The 14202-nt window shown below is 41.0% G+C and overlaps 1 protein-coding gene across 11 annotated transcripts in view; it reads left to right on the top strand.

The window, feature by feature from the left end:
* MGST2 (microsomal glutathione S-transferase 2) overlaps positions 1-14202 on the top strand; it is a 57751-nt gene that overhangs the window by 28249 nt on the left and 15300 nt on the right. For 2 of the 11 annotated variants that reach the window (XR_001902891.3, XR_001902890.2), the window contains exons 3-6: positions 1581-1651; positions 8506-8587; positions 9066-9238; positions 10689-10785. Coding sequence is in view for 6 of the 11 variants with exons in the window: in XM_021938120.2 (XP_021793812.1) it covers positions 1581-1651; positions 8506-8587; positions 9066-9198 (286 nt within the window). In the remaining 5 variants the exon portion in view is untranslated. Of the gene's footprint in view, positions 1-1580; positions 1652-8505; positions 8588-9065; positions 9297-10688; positions 12233-14202 lie in introns of those variants that run through there. The other 9 variants (XR_002521871.2, XR_002521870.1, XM_017959053.2 and 6 more) reach the window with 7 other exon arrangements.

Below are 14202 nucleotides of genomic sequence, written 5' to 3'. Positions count from 1 at the left end.
AGATCTTAGCTCACTGCAAGCTCCGCCTCCCGGGTTTACGCCATTCTCCTGCCTCAGCCTCCCGAGTAGCTGGGACTACAGTCGCCCGCCACCTCGCCCGGCTAATTTTTTGTATTTTTTAGTAGAGACAGGGTTTCACCGTGTTAGCCAGGATGGTCTCGATCTCCTGACCTCGTGATCCGCCCGCTTGGCCTCCCAAAGTGCTGGGATTACAGGCTTGAGCCACCGCGCCCGGCCCCATTTCCAATTTTTTAGGGGACTGATGGTCATTCTCCTGGCTCTTAGAGATGTGTGTGGGTAACCGCGCTGTTGTCTTTGCTGGTGGGGTTAAAATTTTCCGTATGTGCTTCAGGACTCTACCTCAGCCACGTCTTTCTGTGAGCACTGAACTTGTTAATTATGCATGTTTCTTACCTAGCTTTAAAAGATGACTGAGTTATTATTGGGGAGTTTTTTCCCATGTAGTTGAGGCATAAGCTAATAAAGTTGAATTGACCTAGACACAATTTTCTGTGGGATTATGGAGAATGAGGGAAGAATTATGCTTCGTAATTATGCTTTTTTTTTTTTTTTTTTAAATTCAGAGAAAATAGATCACTTATGGTGACCCAGGCTAAAAGACCTAGGTCTTCAACAACCAGCATCATCTATTTCTAGATCAATTGCCTTGTACTACTAAGTATTCAAGCTTTGAGGCTTACTGAAGGAAAGATACGGGATCATTTACAATCCTGTAGACTATGACCTTCCACCAGGATCTACTCAAGACCTCATCACACATTACGTTAAAGTTCTTTCTGGTGGTGAAATTGTCAGCAAAGAGCTTGGCCAACCTAACCAAGATCACTTGGGAGGTATACCTTAGGAGGGAGGATGAATATAATTCATCTTTTTCCCTTTTGTTAGATGCAGATGAATTAATTATAGTTCCCAGAGAACTATTCCCTTTTGCTTAAATTAGTGTCAGATTTTCCATCCAAGTCTTCTATGAATAGAGGCAATATGACTTGACATTAGGACAGAGCTTTGGAATCTAGAGATGGATGCTGTCTATCTTTGATTCTCTGCAATGCATGTTGGTCTGGGCTCTCAGGCCTTAGTTTATTCCTCCATAAAATGGGAATGAATATGCTCACTCATTTACTTCAGGAGATTTTTAAGGGAATTATTTAAAGACCATTTTGTAATGTTCTGGGTAACTCAAGTGGAAGGCAATGGATGTGAGGTAATTTTTAAAATAAGAAATCTCTTGAATATGAATTGAGTAATCTCTTAAGTTCTTCAGATAAGATATGGAGTGATCTTTAGGCTCAGGAGGCCTGTCTTTTGGGAAAGTGCTATGACTCACTTCTACTACTGGCAACTTATATGTAGGAGAATGATTCTTGGCCCTGCTCTGAGGTTTAAACAATGTTTAACCTTGAAAGATTGATTTTAAATGTAAAGGTCACTTAAACTCTTTTGTAAGTTCTTATATTACTTTTGTTAAAATAGGCGAACATTTACCTCTAGATGAAAAATCAATGCTTCAGTGTAAAGTTTTCTCATAAAATAACCTATGTCTTTATTTTTTTCCGCAGACAAAACTGTGTGGAGTTTTATCCTATATTCATAATTACATTGTGGATGGCTGGGTGGTATTTCAACCAAGGTAATGTTAAAATACAGTCAACTGTGTTCTAATGATGACTATGGTGCTTAAATGATTAAGGAGCGGATATATGGCCAGGCATGGTGGCTCATACCTATATTCCTAGCACTTTGGGAGGTCCAGCTGGGTGGATCACCTGAGGTCAGGAGTTCAAGACCAGCCTGGCCAACATGGTGAAACCCTGTCTCTACTAAAAATACAAAAATTAGCTGAGCGTAGTGGCGCATGCCTGTAATCCCAGCTACTCGGGAGGCCGAGGCAGGAGAATCACTTGAACCAGGAGGTGGAGGCTGCAGTGAGCTGAGATCGTGCCACTGCACTCCCGCCTGGGTGACAGAGACCATCTCAAAAAAACAAACAAAAAGAGGAGCAGATATGCAACTACATAGCTACCAATCCTGGAGACTAAACAAAATAAACAGTGTGTGCGTCAGAGTGCTATGTTGCAGATATATGAACTTTGGCTTCATTCTAATTTAATTCAATAATGAAAAAAATGTTGAGACAAACAATATGCTAGATATTCAAGGATGAAAATGACATGAGCTTTGTCTTCAAATCTAATAATCTACAGTTGACTCTTGAACAATGGAGGGGTTGGGGCGCTGACCCCCTGTCCCCCACACACATAGTAGAAAATCTGCATATCACTTTTGATTCCCCAAAACTTAACTACTAATATCCTATTGGTCTGGAAGCCTTACTGAGTACAGTCTACTAATAAATATTTTCCATGTTTTATGTATCATATACTGTATTCTTACAATAAAGCATGCTAGAGAAAAGAAAATGTTACTAAAATCATAAGGAAGAGCAAATATTTACTATTTATTAAGTGGAAGTGGACCATCATAAAGGTCTTCATCCTCATAATTTTCACGTTGAGTAACCTGAGGAAGAGGAAGAAGAGGGGTTGGTTTTGCTGCCTCAAGGGTGGCAGAATCAGAAAAGGTGAAGGAGGTAGAAGGAGAGACAGAATTGGCAGGCGCAGTAGGTATAAATTTATAGAAATATTTCTGACGTTTTTGCTTTTTTCTCTAAAAATGTTTCTATATAGTACCAATCCTTCTTCCACTGTTGCCTTTAGTTTCAGTGCTTGTATCATAGAAGGGTCCATGTCATAAAAGAAGTAAAAAAGCAGACTTGAATCATCAGAACCCTTCTGCCAGATTGTCTAATGTCAATTTGTTTTCTGGTACTGCCTCTTCTGTCTTCTTCCTTATCATCTGGCAGTGGTTCAGAGCACTCGTCTCTACCAAGTCGGATGTTAATTCATCTGGCGTGGTGTCTATTAGCTCTTGAATTTCTCCAAGATTCATATCTTGAGACCCTTTATCCCCCCACATTCTTTGCCACAGCCACTATCTCTTTTTTTTTTTTTTTTGAGATGGAGTCTGTCTCTGTCTGCCCAGGCTGGAGTGCAGTGGCCGGATCTCAGCTCACTGCAAGCTCCGCTTCCCGGGTTCACGCCATTCTCCTGCCTCAGCCTCCCGAGTAGCTGGGACTATAGGCACTCGCCACCTCGCCCAGCTAGTTTTTTGTATTTTTTTAGTAGAGATGGGGTTTCACCGTGTTAGCCAGGATAGTCTCGATCTCCTGACCTCGTGATCCGCCCGTCTCGGCCTCCCAAAGTGCTGGGATTACAGGCTTGAGCCACCGCGCCCGGCCACCACAGCCACTATCTCTTTCATGATTTCCTTGATTGGCTCTGTTGTAAATCCTGTGAATATCATGCACAACGTCTGTACACAGTGTTCTTCAGCAGGAATTTATTATTTCAGGTTTGATGGCTTTCACAACCTTCCTGTAACAATGCTAGCATCTTCAATGGTGTGATCCTTCTAGGCATTCATAATGCTGTTTCTATCAGGGTTCTCTTCCATAACATTGACAATCATTCCCATAGAGTACCTTGTATCATGAGCCTTAAAGGTCCTGATAACCCCCTGATTTAGAGGCTGAATTAAAGATGTTGTATTTGGGGGCAAGTAGACTACTTTTATGCCTTCTGCGTTGAACTCATGGGGTTCTGGGTGGTCAGGGACATTGTCCAATATCAAAAGAATGTTAGAAGGTAATTCCATCCTGACTTCAGGAACAAAGCATTGATGGAACCAATCCAGAGAAGAGGCTCTTGTCCAAGCTTTTTTTTCTGTACAACCAAATGATTAGCAGGTACTGTTTATCTTTTTCCTTCAAGGCTCAAGGGGTTAGCAACTTTATAGATAAGTACAATCCTGAGTATAAACCTGACTGCATTTACACAAAACAGTAGAGTTAGCCTATCCTTTCCTGCTTTAAATCCTGGAGCTTGCTTCTCTTCTTTACTAATACATGTCCTTTGTGACTTTTTTTTTTTAATCCCCAGGACAGGGCACTTTTGTTTGCGTTAAAAACCTGTTCAGGCAGATATCCTTTCTCCTCAGTGATTTCTTAATGGTGCCTGGGAACTTGTGTATTGCTTCTTGGTTGGTAGAAGCTGCTTCTCCTGTTATCTTGATATTTTAAAAGCGAAACTTCTTTCTAAAATTATCAAACCATCCTTTGCTGGCATTAAATTCTTCAGCTTTAGATCCTTCATCTTCCTTTTGCTTAAAATTGTCATATAAGGATTTTGCTTTTTCTCAAATCCTATTAGAGTCTACAAGTATGTGTTTCTTATAGCAATCCTGCTCCCACATAAAAACTGCATTTCAATATGAGATAAAAAGATATTTTGGAAAAAGTGCAAGGTTTTTCCCCCTGCTGGTATAGCTGCAAGTGACAGCTTTACAAATCACCTTTTCTTTCTTTTTTCTTTTCTTATCTTTTCCTTTTTCCTTTCTTCATCTTCTTTTTTTTTTTCCACTGGTCCTTGCACTGAATTCATTTATCTTGCAGTGGTGGTCAACCATAGCTCACAGCTGCAGACCTCAATCTATAGACATATTAAGCCATTCAATTTTTTCTTCTAATATCATGACTTTTCTCTGCTTTTTGGGAGCACTTTCAGCACCACTAGTAGCAATCTGTGTGGGTCTCATGGCATTATTCAACGTTTATGGTATTGCACTAAACATTGATGAAAATAGGCAAAAACCCTGAGAGATCACTTTTTACGGTGATACGCAATTTGCTGGAGCGAAGAAATGCTCAGGTGGAGATGATTAGCATCACCTTTTAAGCAGATACTTGGCAACACTTGAGCTCACTGCAATAGCAACAGGAAGTGGCTACAAAATATTTATAATAGTACAGTATTACTATAGTTAATTTTATGCAGTTATGATTTAATACTGCATCTTTACATTTGTTTACATTTCTCTCAACTACAAATGGCACCATGTATTATGGTCTGTGTTTGTATGCTTTGATAAATTTTAACTTTGTACAAAATTTATATATATATCTATATAGGCTTTCTGCTGAATGCTTTTAAAAACTTGTGTGTATTTTATGATAGTAAATGATAAAATAGACCAGTATCTACATCTGTTTTATGCATTTGTGACCTACCTTTTCCTAATTTTTCAGTATTTCTGGGCTATGTGGTTCATTTGTGAGTTTTGTCAAATTGTCACAAATCTCCAAAATGTTTTCCAATATATTTATGTGTGTATTTTTGTAAACCCACCTCCTGCACAATCCAGTATATTTATTGGAAAATATTCATGTATAAATGGACCTGTGCAGTTCAAACCCATGTTGTTCAAGGGTCATCTATAATTCTAATTAATTGAAGGAAGAGAACACAGAATGAACAATTCACATTAATAATTATAGCTGGCCAGGCCCAGCAGCTTACGTCTGTAATCCCAGCAATTTGGGAGGCTAAAGTGGAGGGATTGCTTGAGGCCAGAAATTCAAGACCAGCCTGGGCAACAAAGGAGACCCTGTGTCTACAAAATTTTAATTAAAAAACTATCTGGGCACACATGTAGTCCCAGCTACTTGGGAGGCTGAGGTGGGAGGAGCTCTCAAGCCCAAGAGTTTCAGGCTGCAGTGAATCATGATAGCGCCACTGCATTCCAGCATGGGTGACAGAGTGAGACCCTGTCTCAAAAAGAAAATAATAATAATTGTCATTGTGGCTATTATTTATTGAGCCCTTATTATGTGCCAGGTACTGGTTTATTTATTTATTTTTTTTGAGACGGAGTCTGGCTCTGTCGCCCAGGCTGGAGTGCAATGGCGCGATCTCGGCTCATCGCAAGCTCCACCTCCCGGGTTCACGCCATTCTCCTGCCTCAGCCTCCCAAGTAGCCAGGACTACAGGCACCCGCCACCATGCCCGGCTAACTTTTTGTATTTTTAGTAGAGACGGGGTTTCCCTGTGTTAGCTGGGATGGTCTCAATCTCCTGACCTCATGATCTGTCCGCCTCGGCCTCCCAAAGTGCTGGGATTACAGGCGCGAGCCACCGCTCCAGGCCGCCGGGTAGTGTTTTTAAGTGTTATGCATACATTGTCCCATGCGTCAGATTTACAGGATTTAAAGCCTTCATATGAGGGAGGGTCTATAATTAATTTCTACCTTACAGATGAGGAAGCTGAGGTACAGAGATGTTAATTAATTTTTCCAACTTGACATTCACCAATGTGGGGAAATTTTTCCTTTCAAGTGCAGAGCCGGGTCTGTAGGTATTTGTGCCAACAACCCATGCACCTTTTCTTAAAGGTCTCCAAGTATGTAGTGCTGCCGTTTGTATGTAGCGACTCCACAAACATCCACTTTCTGTTTGACTGGGATATCCTTGGTGAGCTGAGGGCTTTCTCTAAACTTGGCTTCTGCGTTTAACAGTGAGTCAGACCAGCCCCTGCTACCTTCGTTGGAGAAATTCAATCCCCTTTTTCTGGTAACTTTCACTGTCTCATTTTGGTCTATACTTGATTGCCAAGATTTAAATAAACCAAAATCCAGCTGCTTTCAAAGGCAACCCCATCACTGTCTTCCTTATAGTTTTTATTGTGAACTGAGGAATTTCAGGTACAATGTCCTTTAGAGAAAGACTTCTTCACTTTATTCCAACTCATATTTGTGTCGCTTAAGGGCATGAATGAAACCGCTGTTCCTTGTCATGTAAGAGCACATTAACAACTAATAAGAAAAGCGCCTTTTGGTAATGGGACTCTGTCTCTGCCATTTGACCCTCTGGATTTCTCTGTGATAGGCTGAATGAGGCAGAATGCCTGTCAGAAAGGATTTCTTGAGTATCTTGTCAGAAATTTCTTTTCATTCTTTCTCATCCAAAGTCAGTCACCTACTAACTGTTGCTGAACTGTTCTCATTGGCTTTCTGGGAGTAACTCCCTAGACAGGGAGTCTCAAAACTGAGAACCATGTTCAGAACTCTTCGGCTTCCTCAGACCCTGGGAAGGGTCTACCAGCTCTTCCTTCCCAGATCTTTGCTTGGTCCCCTTGTTCCTGTTCTCTGGCCCCAAACAGATGTCATCCCCTCCAGAAGCCTTCCTTTACCCCATTTTGGCAGCCTCCTCCACTTCCTCTCTCTCCCATGTCTCTTCATTTCTTTCATAGCACTTTTAAGTTTATACTTTTCTTCTCATTTTTGTCTTTGTTGTCTGTCTTTGCTGAGAGAATATGTGCTCTATGAAGTCAGGGAGCTTGTATCTTTTTCACTGCCAACCTCAATCCTTAAAGTAATACCTGGTTTATGGTAGATATGGGGCTGGGCGTGGTGGCTCACACCTGTAATCCCAGCACTTTGGGAGGCCAAGACAGGAGGATGGCTTGAGCCCGGGAGTTCAAGACCAGCCTGGGCAGCATAGGGAGGCCTTTTCTCTACAAATAAAATTTAAAAATTGGCCAGGCCTGGTGGCATACACCTGTGGTCCCAGCTACTTAGGAGGCTGAGGTGGGAGGATTGCATGAGCCCAGGAGGTCAAGGCTGTACTGCGCCCTGATCATGCCACACATTTCTGCCTGGGTGACAGAGCAAGACCCTATCTCAAGAAAAAAAAAAGTGCAGCCAAGTAAAATAATAAATTTAATCTAGCATATCACAGTCCCACACACAGACTCCAAATGTTTACAATAGGGCTCTGGCAACTTGCATCTGTGAGGTGCTGAGGAAGGGAATGGAGCCCTAACATAGAGAAGACAATGATATGTTTCACTGGATGCGATGATAGAACATCATAGTACTGTATTTCATGTTTCTTTTTCAGACAAATTTTATATGTAATAAAATGCATAAATCTTCAATGAATTTTGAGAAGTACACACACCTGTGTGGTCCAAATCTCTATAAAGATCTAGAACATGGCAACCACCCAGAAAGTGTCCTCCTGCTTCTCCCAGTCAGTCCCCATTCTCATTCCCAGATGCAAGCACTTCTGATTGTTTCATCGTTTAGTTTTGTCCATTCTAGAACTTCATATAATTGGAATCATATAGTATGTAGCCTGTGTAATGCTTCATTCACTCAGCATTATTGTGTTGCATGGATCTGTTTGTTTTCATTGCTGAGTAGCATTCCATTGAATAGACTCTATAACAGCTTGGTTATCCATTCTCCTGTTGATAGACTTCTGGGTTGTTTCCAGTTTTTGGCTATTATGAATAAAGCTGCAATGAACATTCTTACACAAGTCCTTTTGTGAACACATGCTTTCATTTCTCTTGGATAAATACGTAGGGATGAGATTGCTGAGTCAAATGTTATGTTCGATTTTATAAGAAACTACCAGAACTTTTCCCAAAGTGGCTGTACTATTTTGTATTCCTGCCAGTGATGTATTCTGAATATAAGTATTTTGTCCGATATGTGTTTTGTGAATATTTTCTCGGTCTTCATACAACATCTTAAGAGACTGCTGTTGTCTTTTGTGCCTTTTCTTTTTTCCCACCCCCTCTATAGTTTTTGCTACTTGTCTGGGTCTGATGTACATATATGGCCGTCACCTATACTTCTGGGGATATTCAGAAGCTGCTAAAAATCGGTAAGGAGAACCCACTAATTTTGTATTTATGCAAAAAGTAGCAGGATAAGGTCTGGGTCAGTTTCCTTCTCTTGAGAGATATTAACAGCACTGCGAGTTGTGGTGGCAAAAGTAATACATACTGTGCGAGGCCAAGTCTTGCCAGGCCATACACAATTAGGCATGAGATAGGACAATGCAAGTATAAAACTGTGCACTGAATGTGGACTCTAGTTCCTTGCAAAAATTTTGCATCGTCTCCAGAAATTTACCAAGGAAAAATCCTGCCTAGCCTTGATAATGCTTTGAATGTTCAAAGAAACCAAGTGATCTGTATGGTTAGGCATTCCCTTTAATTTATGTGATGAGCCAAAATTTTCAAATTGCAAAAATATAGATGTTCTGGACAGTGTCAATGATAGGACAGCCTATTTCAGGACTCTCAGCTTCCTTATTACAACCCAGTTTGTCACTTTTCTCTTTCATGTCCACCTTGCAGGATCACTGGTTTCCGACTGAGTCTGGGGATTTTGGCCTTGTTGACCCTCCTAGGTGCCCTGGGAATTGCAAACAGCTTTCTGGATGAATATCTGGACCTCAATATTGCCAAGAAACTGAGGCGGCAATTCTAACTTTTTCTCTTCCCTTTAAGAAGCTGTTCCCAACATGAAGGTAATTTGGTATCATTTGTTAAATAAAAATAAATAAAGTCTTTATTCTGTTTTTCTTGAAATGGCTTTGTAGAAACACACCCTTTAGAGCATACATTTCCTGTTTAAGAATTGAAATTTGCTTGGGGTAGGTACATCCATATCATCAGTGGAAGTGTGTTGTGCCCTAGTTTTAGAAATGCATGCTGAAGTCATGACCGGTTGTGTGGGGACAGAGCAGCCTGACCCGTGTGCTGCCCTTTCTGAGGACTACTGACGTAACCTGCCACTCTGCTTCTCTCTTGATGGAAAGTTTCAGACAGAAGCTGATAAGGCAGCTGAGCCCTTTCATTGGTTATAGGAAAACAACAGATAGGAAGGCATGTAGGGGACATCAGGCAAACACATAGAGTAGCCAGAGAAGGGAGTCATCAACTGATAGCACAAAATAAAACAGATTATAAAAGGCTGGGTGCGGTGGCTCACACCTGTAATCCCAACACTTTGAGAGGCCAAGGAGGGCGAATCACGAGGTCAGGAGATTGAGACCATCCTGGCTAACACGGTGAAACCCTGTCTCTACTAAAAATACAAAAAATTAGCTGGGCGTGGTGGCGGGTGCCTGTAGTCGCAGCTACTCGGGAGGCTGAGGCAGGAGAATGGCGTGAACTTGGGAGGCGGAGCTTGCAGTGAACCAAGATCGCCTTACTGCACTCCAGCCTGGGCGACACAGCAAGACTGTGTCTCAAACAAACAAACAAAAAAAACCCAAAGAAAAACAAAAACAGGTTATCAAAATGTACTTTATAAAGTAAAAAGTGTTTCCAAGCCAAAAGAGCTTGCTGCCTGATGACCATAATGCAAAACCAGGTTTTTGAGAAAAGAAAAAAATTTAATTTTAAAAAAGAGACGGTCTTGCTGTCACCCAGGTTGGAGCCTCCAACACATGGGCTCAAGCAGGCCTCCTGCTTCAGCCTCCAGTGCTGGGATTCAGGTGTAAGCCACTCTGCCCAGCCAACAAAAGCTTTATATTGCAAGTCAACTCACAGGGAGATAGGAGTCAAGCTCAAATCTGTCTCCCTCTGCTGGCTTCCAAGCAGTATTTTTATTAGAAAATGTCAGGGGGTAAATTCTGAGATTAGTAGGTGATTGGTTGAAAGAAAGGGGAGGTCTGGAAAGTCTTTGGGCATGTCCAGTTATTTCTTTATGCTGCCTCAGGGGTAGCATGTGCAGATTCCAGGGGAGTTAATATGAAATGTCGTGGAAATTCAAGCTGTGACATCAGCAAGCTTGTTCTGTGCAGACTCCAGTTAGCCATCTTGGTTCCAACGGATTTCAGCCATTTTTTTCTTTTTCTTTTAATCTCATAAGCTGAGAGAGTTTCAGTGTTTCCGTAAGTTATTTCTTTTCTTATCTGCCATCCTCCAAACTCAGGAATTTCCTTTAGTCATTGGTTTCTTTAACTCTTTGAGGCACAGTTTCAAGAGGAAGAAGAGAAAAAGGATATCATTTCAAGGAATTGCCCAGGGACCAGTGCGAAGAGGATATTCTTTCTCTTGGCGGAGGAAGGTGGGTCATGCTCACGACCGTAGAACCTGGGTTGGGTTCTGCTGTGTGCCCTGTGTCATGTGGGGTTTGGAGGGTGTTATGGAAAGTACAGCAGAACCCCCAAAGCTGTTCTGACCCTGATGTGCAGTCATTGTCTGGCACAATGCAGATGACTTTTCCTCATTTTCTTCATCTGTAAAATGAGAACGATTCTACCTCACAGCTTTCAAAGAAAAGGTAAAATGAATTGTGAGCATATATAACACATTTTGACATCAGGAAAAGGGCCCTCTGTCAATTTTCCAAAGAAAATTGGACAGCCTTGAGTCTGGTGTGGGCATCTTCAAAAGTTGTTTATTGTACTTTTCTTTTTTTGTGGATACAATAGAAGTTAAAAAGGCCAGGAATAATATTAACAGAAAAAGAAAGAAAGACACTTAAATACAAGTGTTCCCATAATACATAACCTCCTGCATCCCAAATAGCAGTACAGTATTAAATACCCCAAAGCACACTGAGAATATACTGGTCTGGGAGTGGACATATTTGCATACTCAGGTTCCCCTACTCACTGGCCATTTGAATTTGGACAAGGCACCCCATCAGTAGGAGGTTGTGAAGCAAAGAAGTGAAGACTCCAGAACCAGACCACCCTATCCTGTCCTATCACTTGCTGGCTGTGCTACCCCAGCACTTTGTAGCTCTCTGCCTTGGTTTTCTTTTAGGTAAAATAGGGAAAATACGCTAAAAAGCTATGATTCTATGGCCTTTTTACTTAATATTCTGATCAATTATGGTTGTGACTTGGATTGTGACATTTTAATTGTTTTATACATTGAGACCAATGAAGGATGAGAATGCAAATTTTTGATACTAAGGCATAATTACTTCATAACCATGTCCTTTGCAAGTTGTAAAGAAACTTTCCAAATCTTACAATTGAAGATTTTTAAACAATTTCTGTTTTGCATTTAAATTGGCTCTGGGCAGGGTAAAACACACACACACACACACAGAGTTTGGTTAAACACGTGGAAATAGACAATGGCTGTAGCAGACTATCAAGGCCTTGTCACTTTAAACATTCAAACGATAGATTTTCCTTTGTTCTAATTGCATTGTCACCAGGCAACCTTTTGATTATTTTCATTCCTATTAGATTTGGCTACAGGGAGCAACCATTTCTGGCCACAGAGATGTGGGTTTCTGATCAGTTTGACAATTACATGTACATTTTTTGTATATTACTAAATTGATCAATTTTACTTTTAGAAATCAGATTTGTTGCCTTAAAAAGTCAATGTCAGGAAGTGGGGGATAGAGAAGAACTTTTCTGCATTGAGAGTCTTAAGGGGCATAAAAACCAAATGGCAATGTGAGATCCTTGTTCAAATTCTGGTTGGAAAAAAACAACTATGGGCCGGGCGCGGTGGCTCATGCCTGTAATCCCAGCAATTTGGGAGGCCGAAGCGGGTGGATCACCTGAGGTCAAGAGTTTGAGACCAGCCTGACCAACATGAAGAAACCCTATCACTACTAAAAATACAAAATTAGCCGAGCGTGGTGGCGCGCACCTGTAATCCCAGCTACTCTGGAGGCTGAGGCAAGAGAATCGCTTGAACCCAGGAGGTGAATGTTGTGGTGAGCCGAGATCGCCCACTGCACTCCTCCAGCCTAGGCAACAGGAGCAAACCTGTCTTAAAAAAAAAAAAAAGAAAAAAGAAAAAGAAAAAAACATCTATGGATGACCTTTGTGAGACAATGGAAACAATTTAAGCATAGAATACGGATAGATGATACTAGGGAATTAATGTTAATTGTTAGGTGTGATAATTATATTGTGGCTAGAGAAGAGAATACCCTCATTCTCTGGAGCTGTGTCCCGAGGCATTAAGGGGTAAAGTGGTTGGATGTACTTTGAAATGGTTCTGCAGAATATACACATGAAGCATTTATGGCAAAGTGTTAACAATTACATCTAGTTGATAAGTATATAGGTATTTGTTGTATTATTTTTTCTACTTTCTTGGTTGTTTAAAAATGTTTATAATAAAAAGTTAAAGAATCTGAAGAGAAGTTAAAACCTAAAATCATATTCTTGGTAGCCCTAAAGATTTTCTGTGTTGAGCATTGTTAAGAGATCCAGTGATGGATCCATGGTCATCCATGCTGGCCTAGCAGCTGTCCTGGGTGTGGCAGAGACACCTGGGCCCCACGTGTAAGAGCTGCAGTAATTACCTCCACCTGTTGCATGAAATGAGGCATGTGTCTGTGGCAACTACTCCAGAGGACACTAGTGGAGGAATTTAATGTCCTTAGTACTTAAAAGAGAATTGAGGAGAAAACTGAATTCACAAAAAGAGGAAAAAAATCAAAAAGAAAATAAAAATGTAAAGACTAGTGACCCAAAGCAGTAGCTCTGCTCCATTTTCAGGTAATTTTTCCTGTCCCATTTTTCTTTTAGGGGTTGGAGGTGGGTGGGGTATGGCCAAAAAAGTCATTAATAAACAAAACCAGGTCATTTGATGTTCACCCTTTTTCTCCAGACACACTCTTCCTTGAAAAGAATGGTCAGAGGCAGAAACAGCTCATTGAATGCTGTGGAATGTTCCTTAATCACCAATAAAATACATCTTTCCTCACTGGGGGCAGATGTCTAGTGACTTTCTAGAAAAATGTTTATTCTTTCCTCTTTCTTCCCCCATCACCACACTTACTGCACTAGGATTTTATAAAGGTCAGTAAGAAAACATGTAAGAACTCATTTGAAAAGAGAAAGGTATTCCATTCATCCAGTGCCAAACGAGTATAAGTAAAAATATGTGGCTTGAAGTGATTGGAACTAGGAGTAATCAACTCTTCTCAGAGCTTCACGTTTTTACTTCTAGTGTCAGCGTCCCCCTGTGCCCTCCCTCCACCCCAGAATCAGTTCATTTTCTATCCCATGTTTTCTGGGAGAGTGCCAAGCCCATATCAAAAGAACAAAGCCCAATGCCACACTGTTTCCTACATGGGGTTATTTGCCAACCCGTCTGGAACCATAACCCACTAAGGGGAGTGATGGCCTCTTCTTCCATAATTAAATTGTTTGTTTCTTTTGGTTTGTGTATATTGAAACTTACCTTTGTTTTGTACCTATTTTTGATGATGACTTTATCCTGTGGCCTACTTTTCCCCTTAACCCAGTTTTGAAACATGTTGTGATACTAAGCTTTTTAAAGTTTGATGAGTCTTAGGTCATTTCCTCGAAGTGGAGAGGTGGATTCACATCTATGTGATTTATTAACAAAGGGCTCTCAAGAGGTGAAAAAGGGAGTGGGAGAAACAGGACAGAGAAGGGGGAAAAACCAAAATAGGGGGCTCCTTTATTTTTCCCTTTTTTTTTGGTTTTGTTTTGAGACAGGGTCTCTCTCTGTCACCCCGGCTGGAGTGCAGTGG

This window comes from Papio anubis, chromosome 3 (assembly GCF_008728515.1).
Source record: "Papio anubis isolate 15944 chromosome 3, Panubis1.0, whole genome shotgun sequence".
Taxonomy (NCBI): Eukaryota; Metazoa; Chordata; class Mammalia; order Primates; family Cercopithecidae; genus Papio; species Papio anubis.
This window is presented reverse-complemented; position numbering and strand designations above follow the sequence as displayed.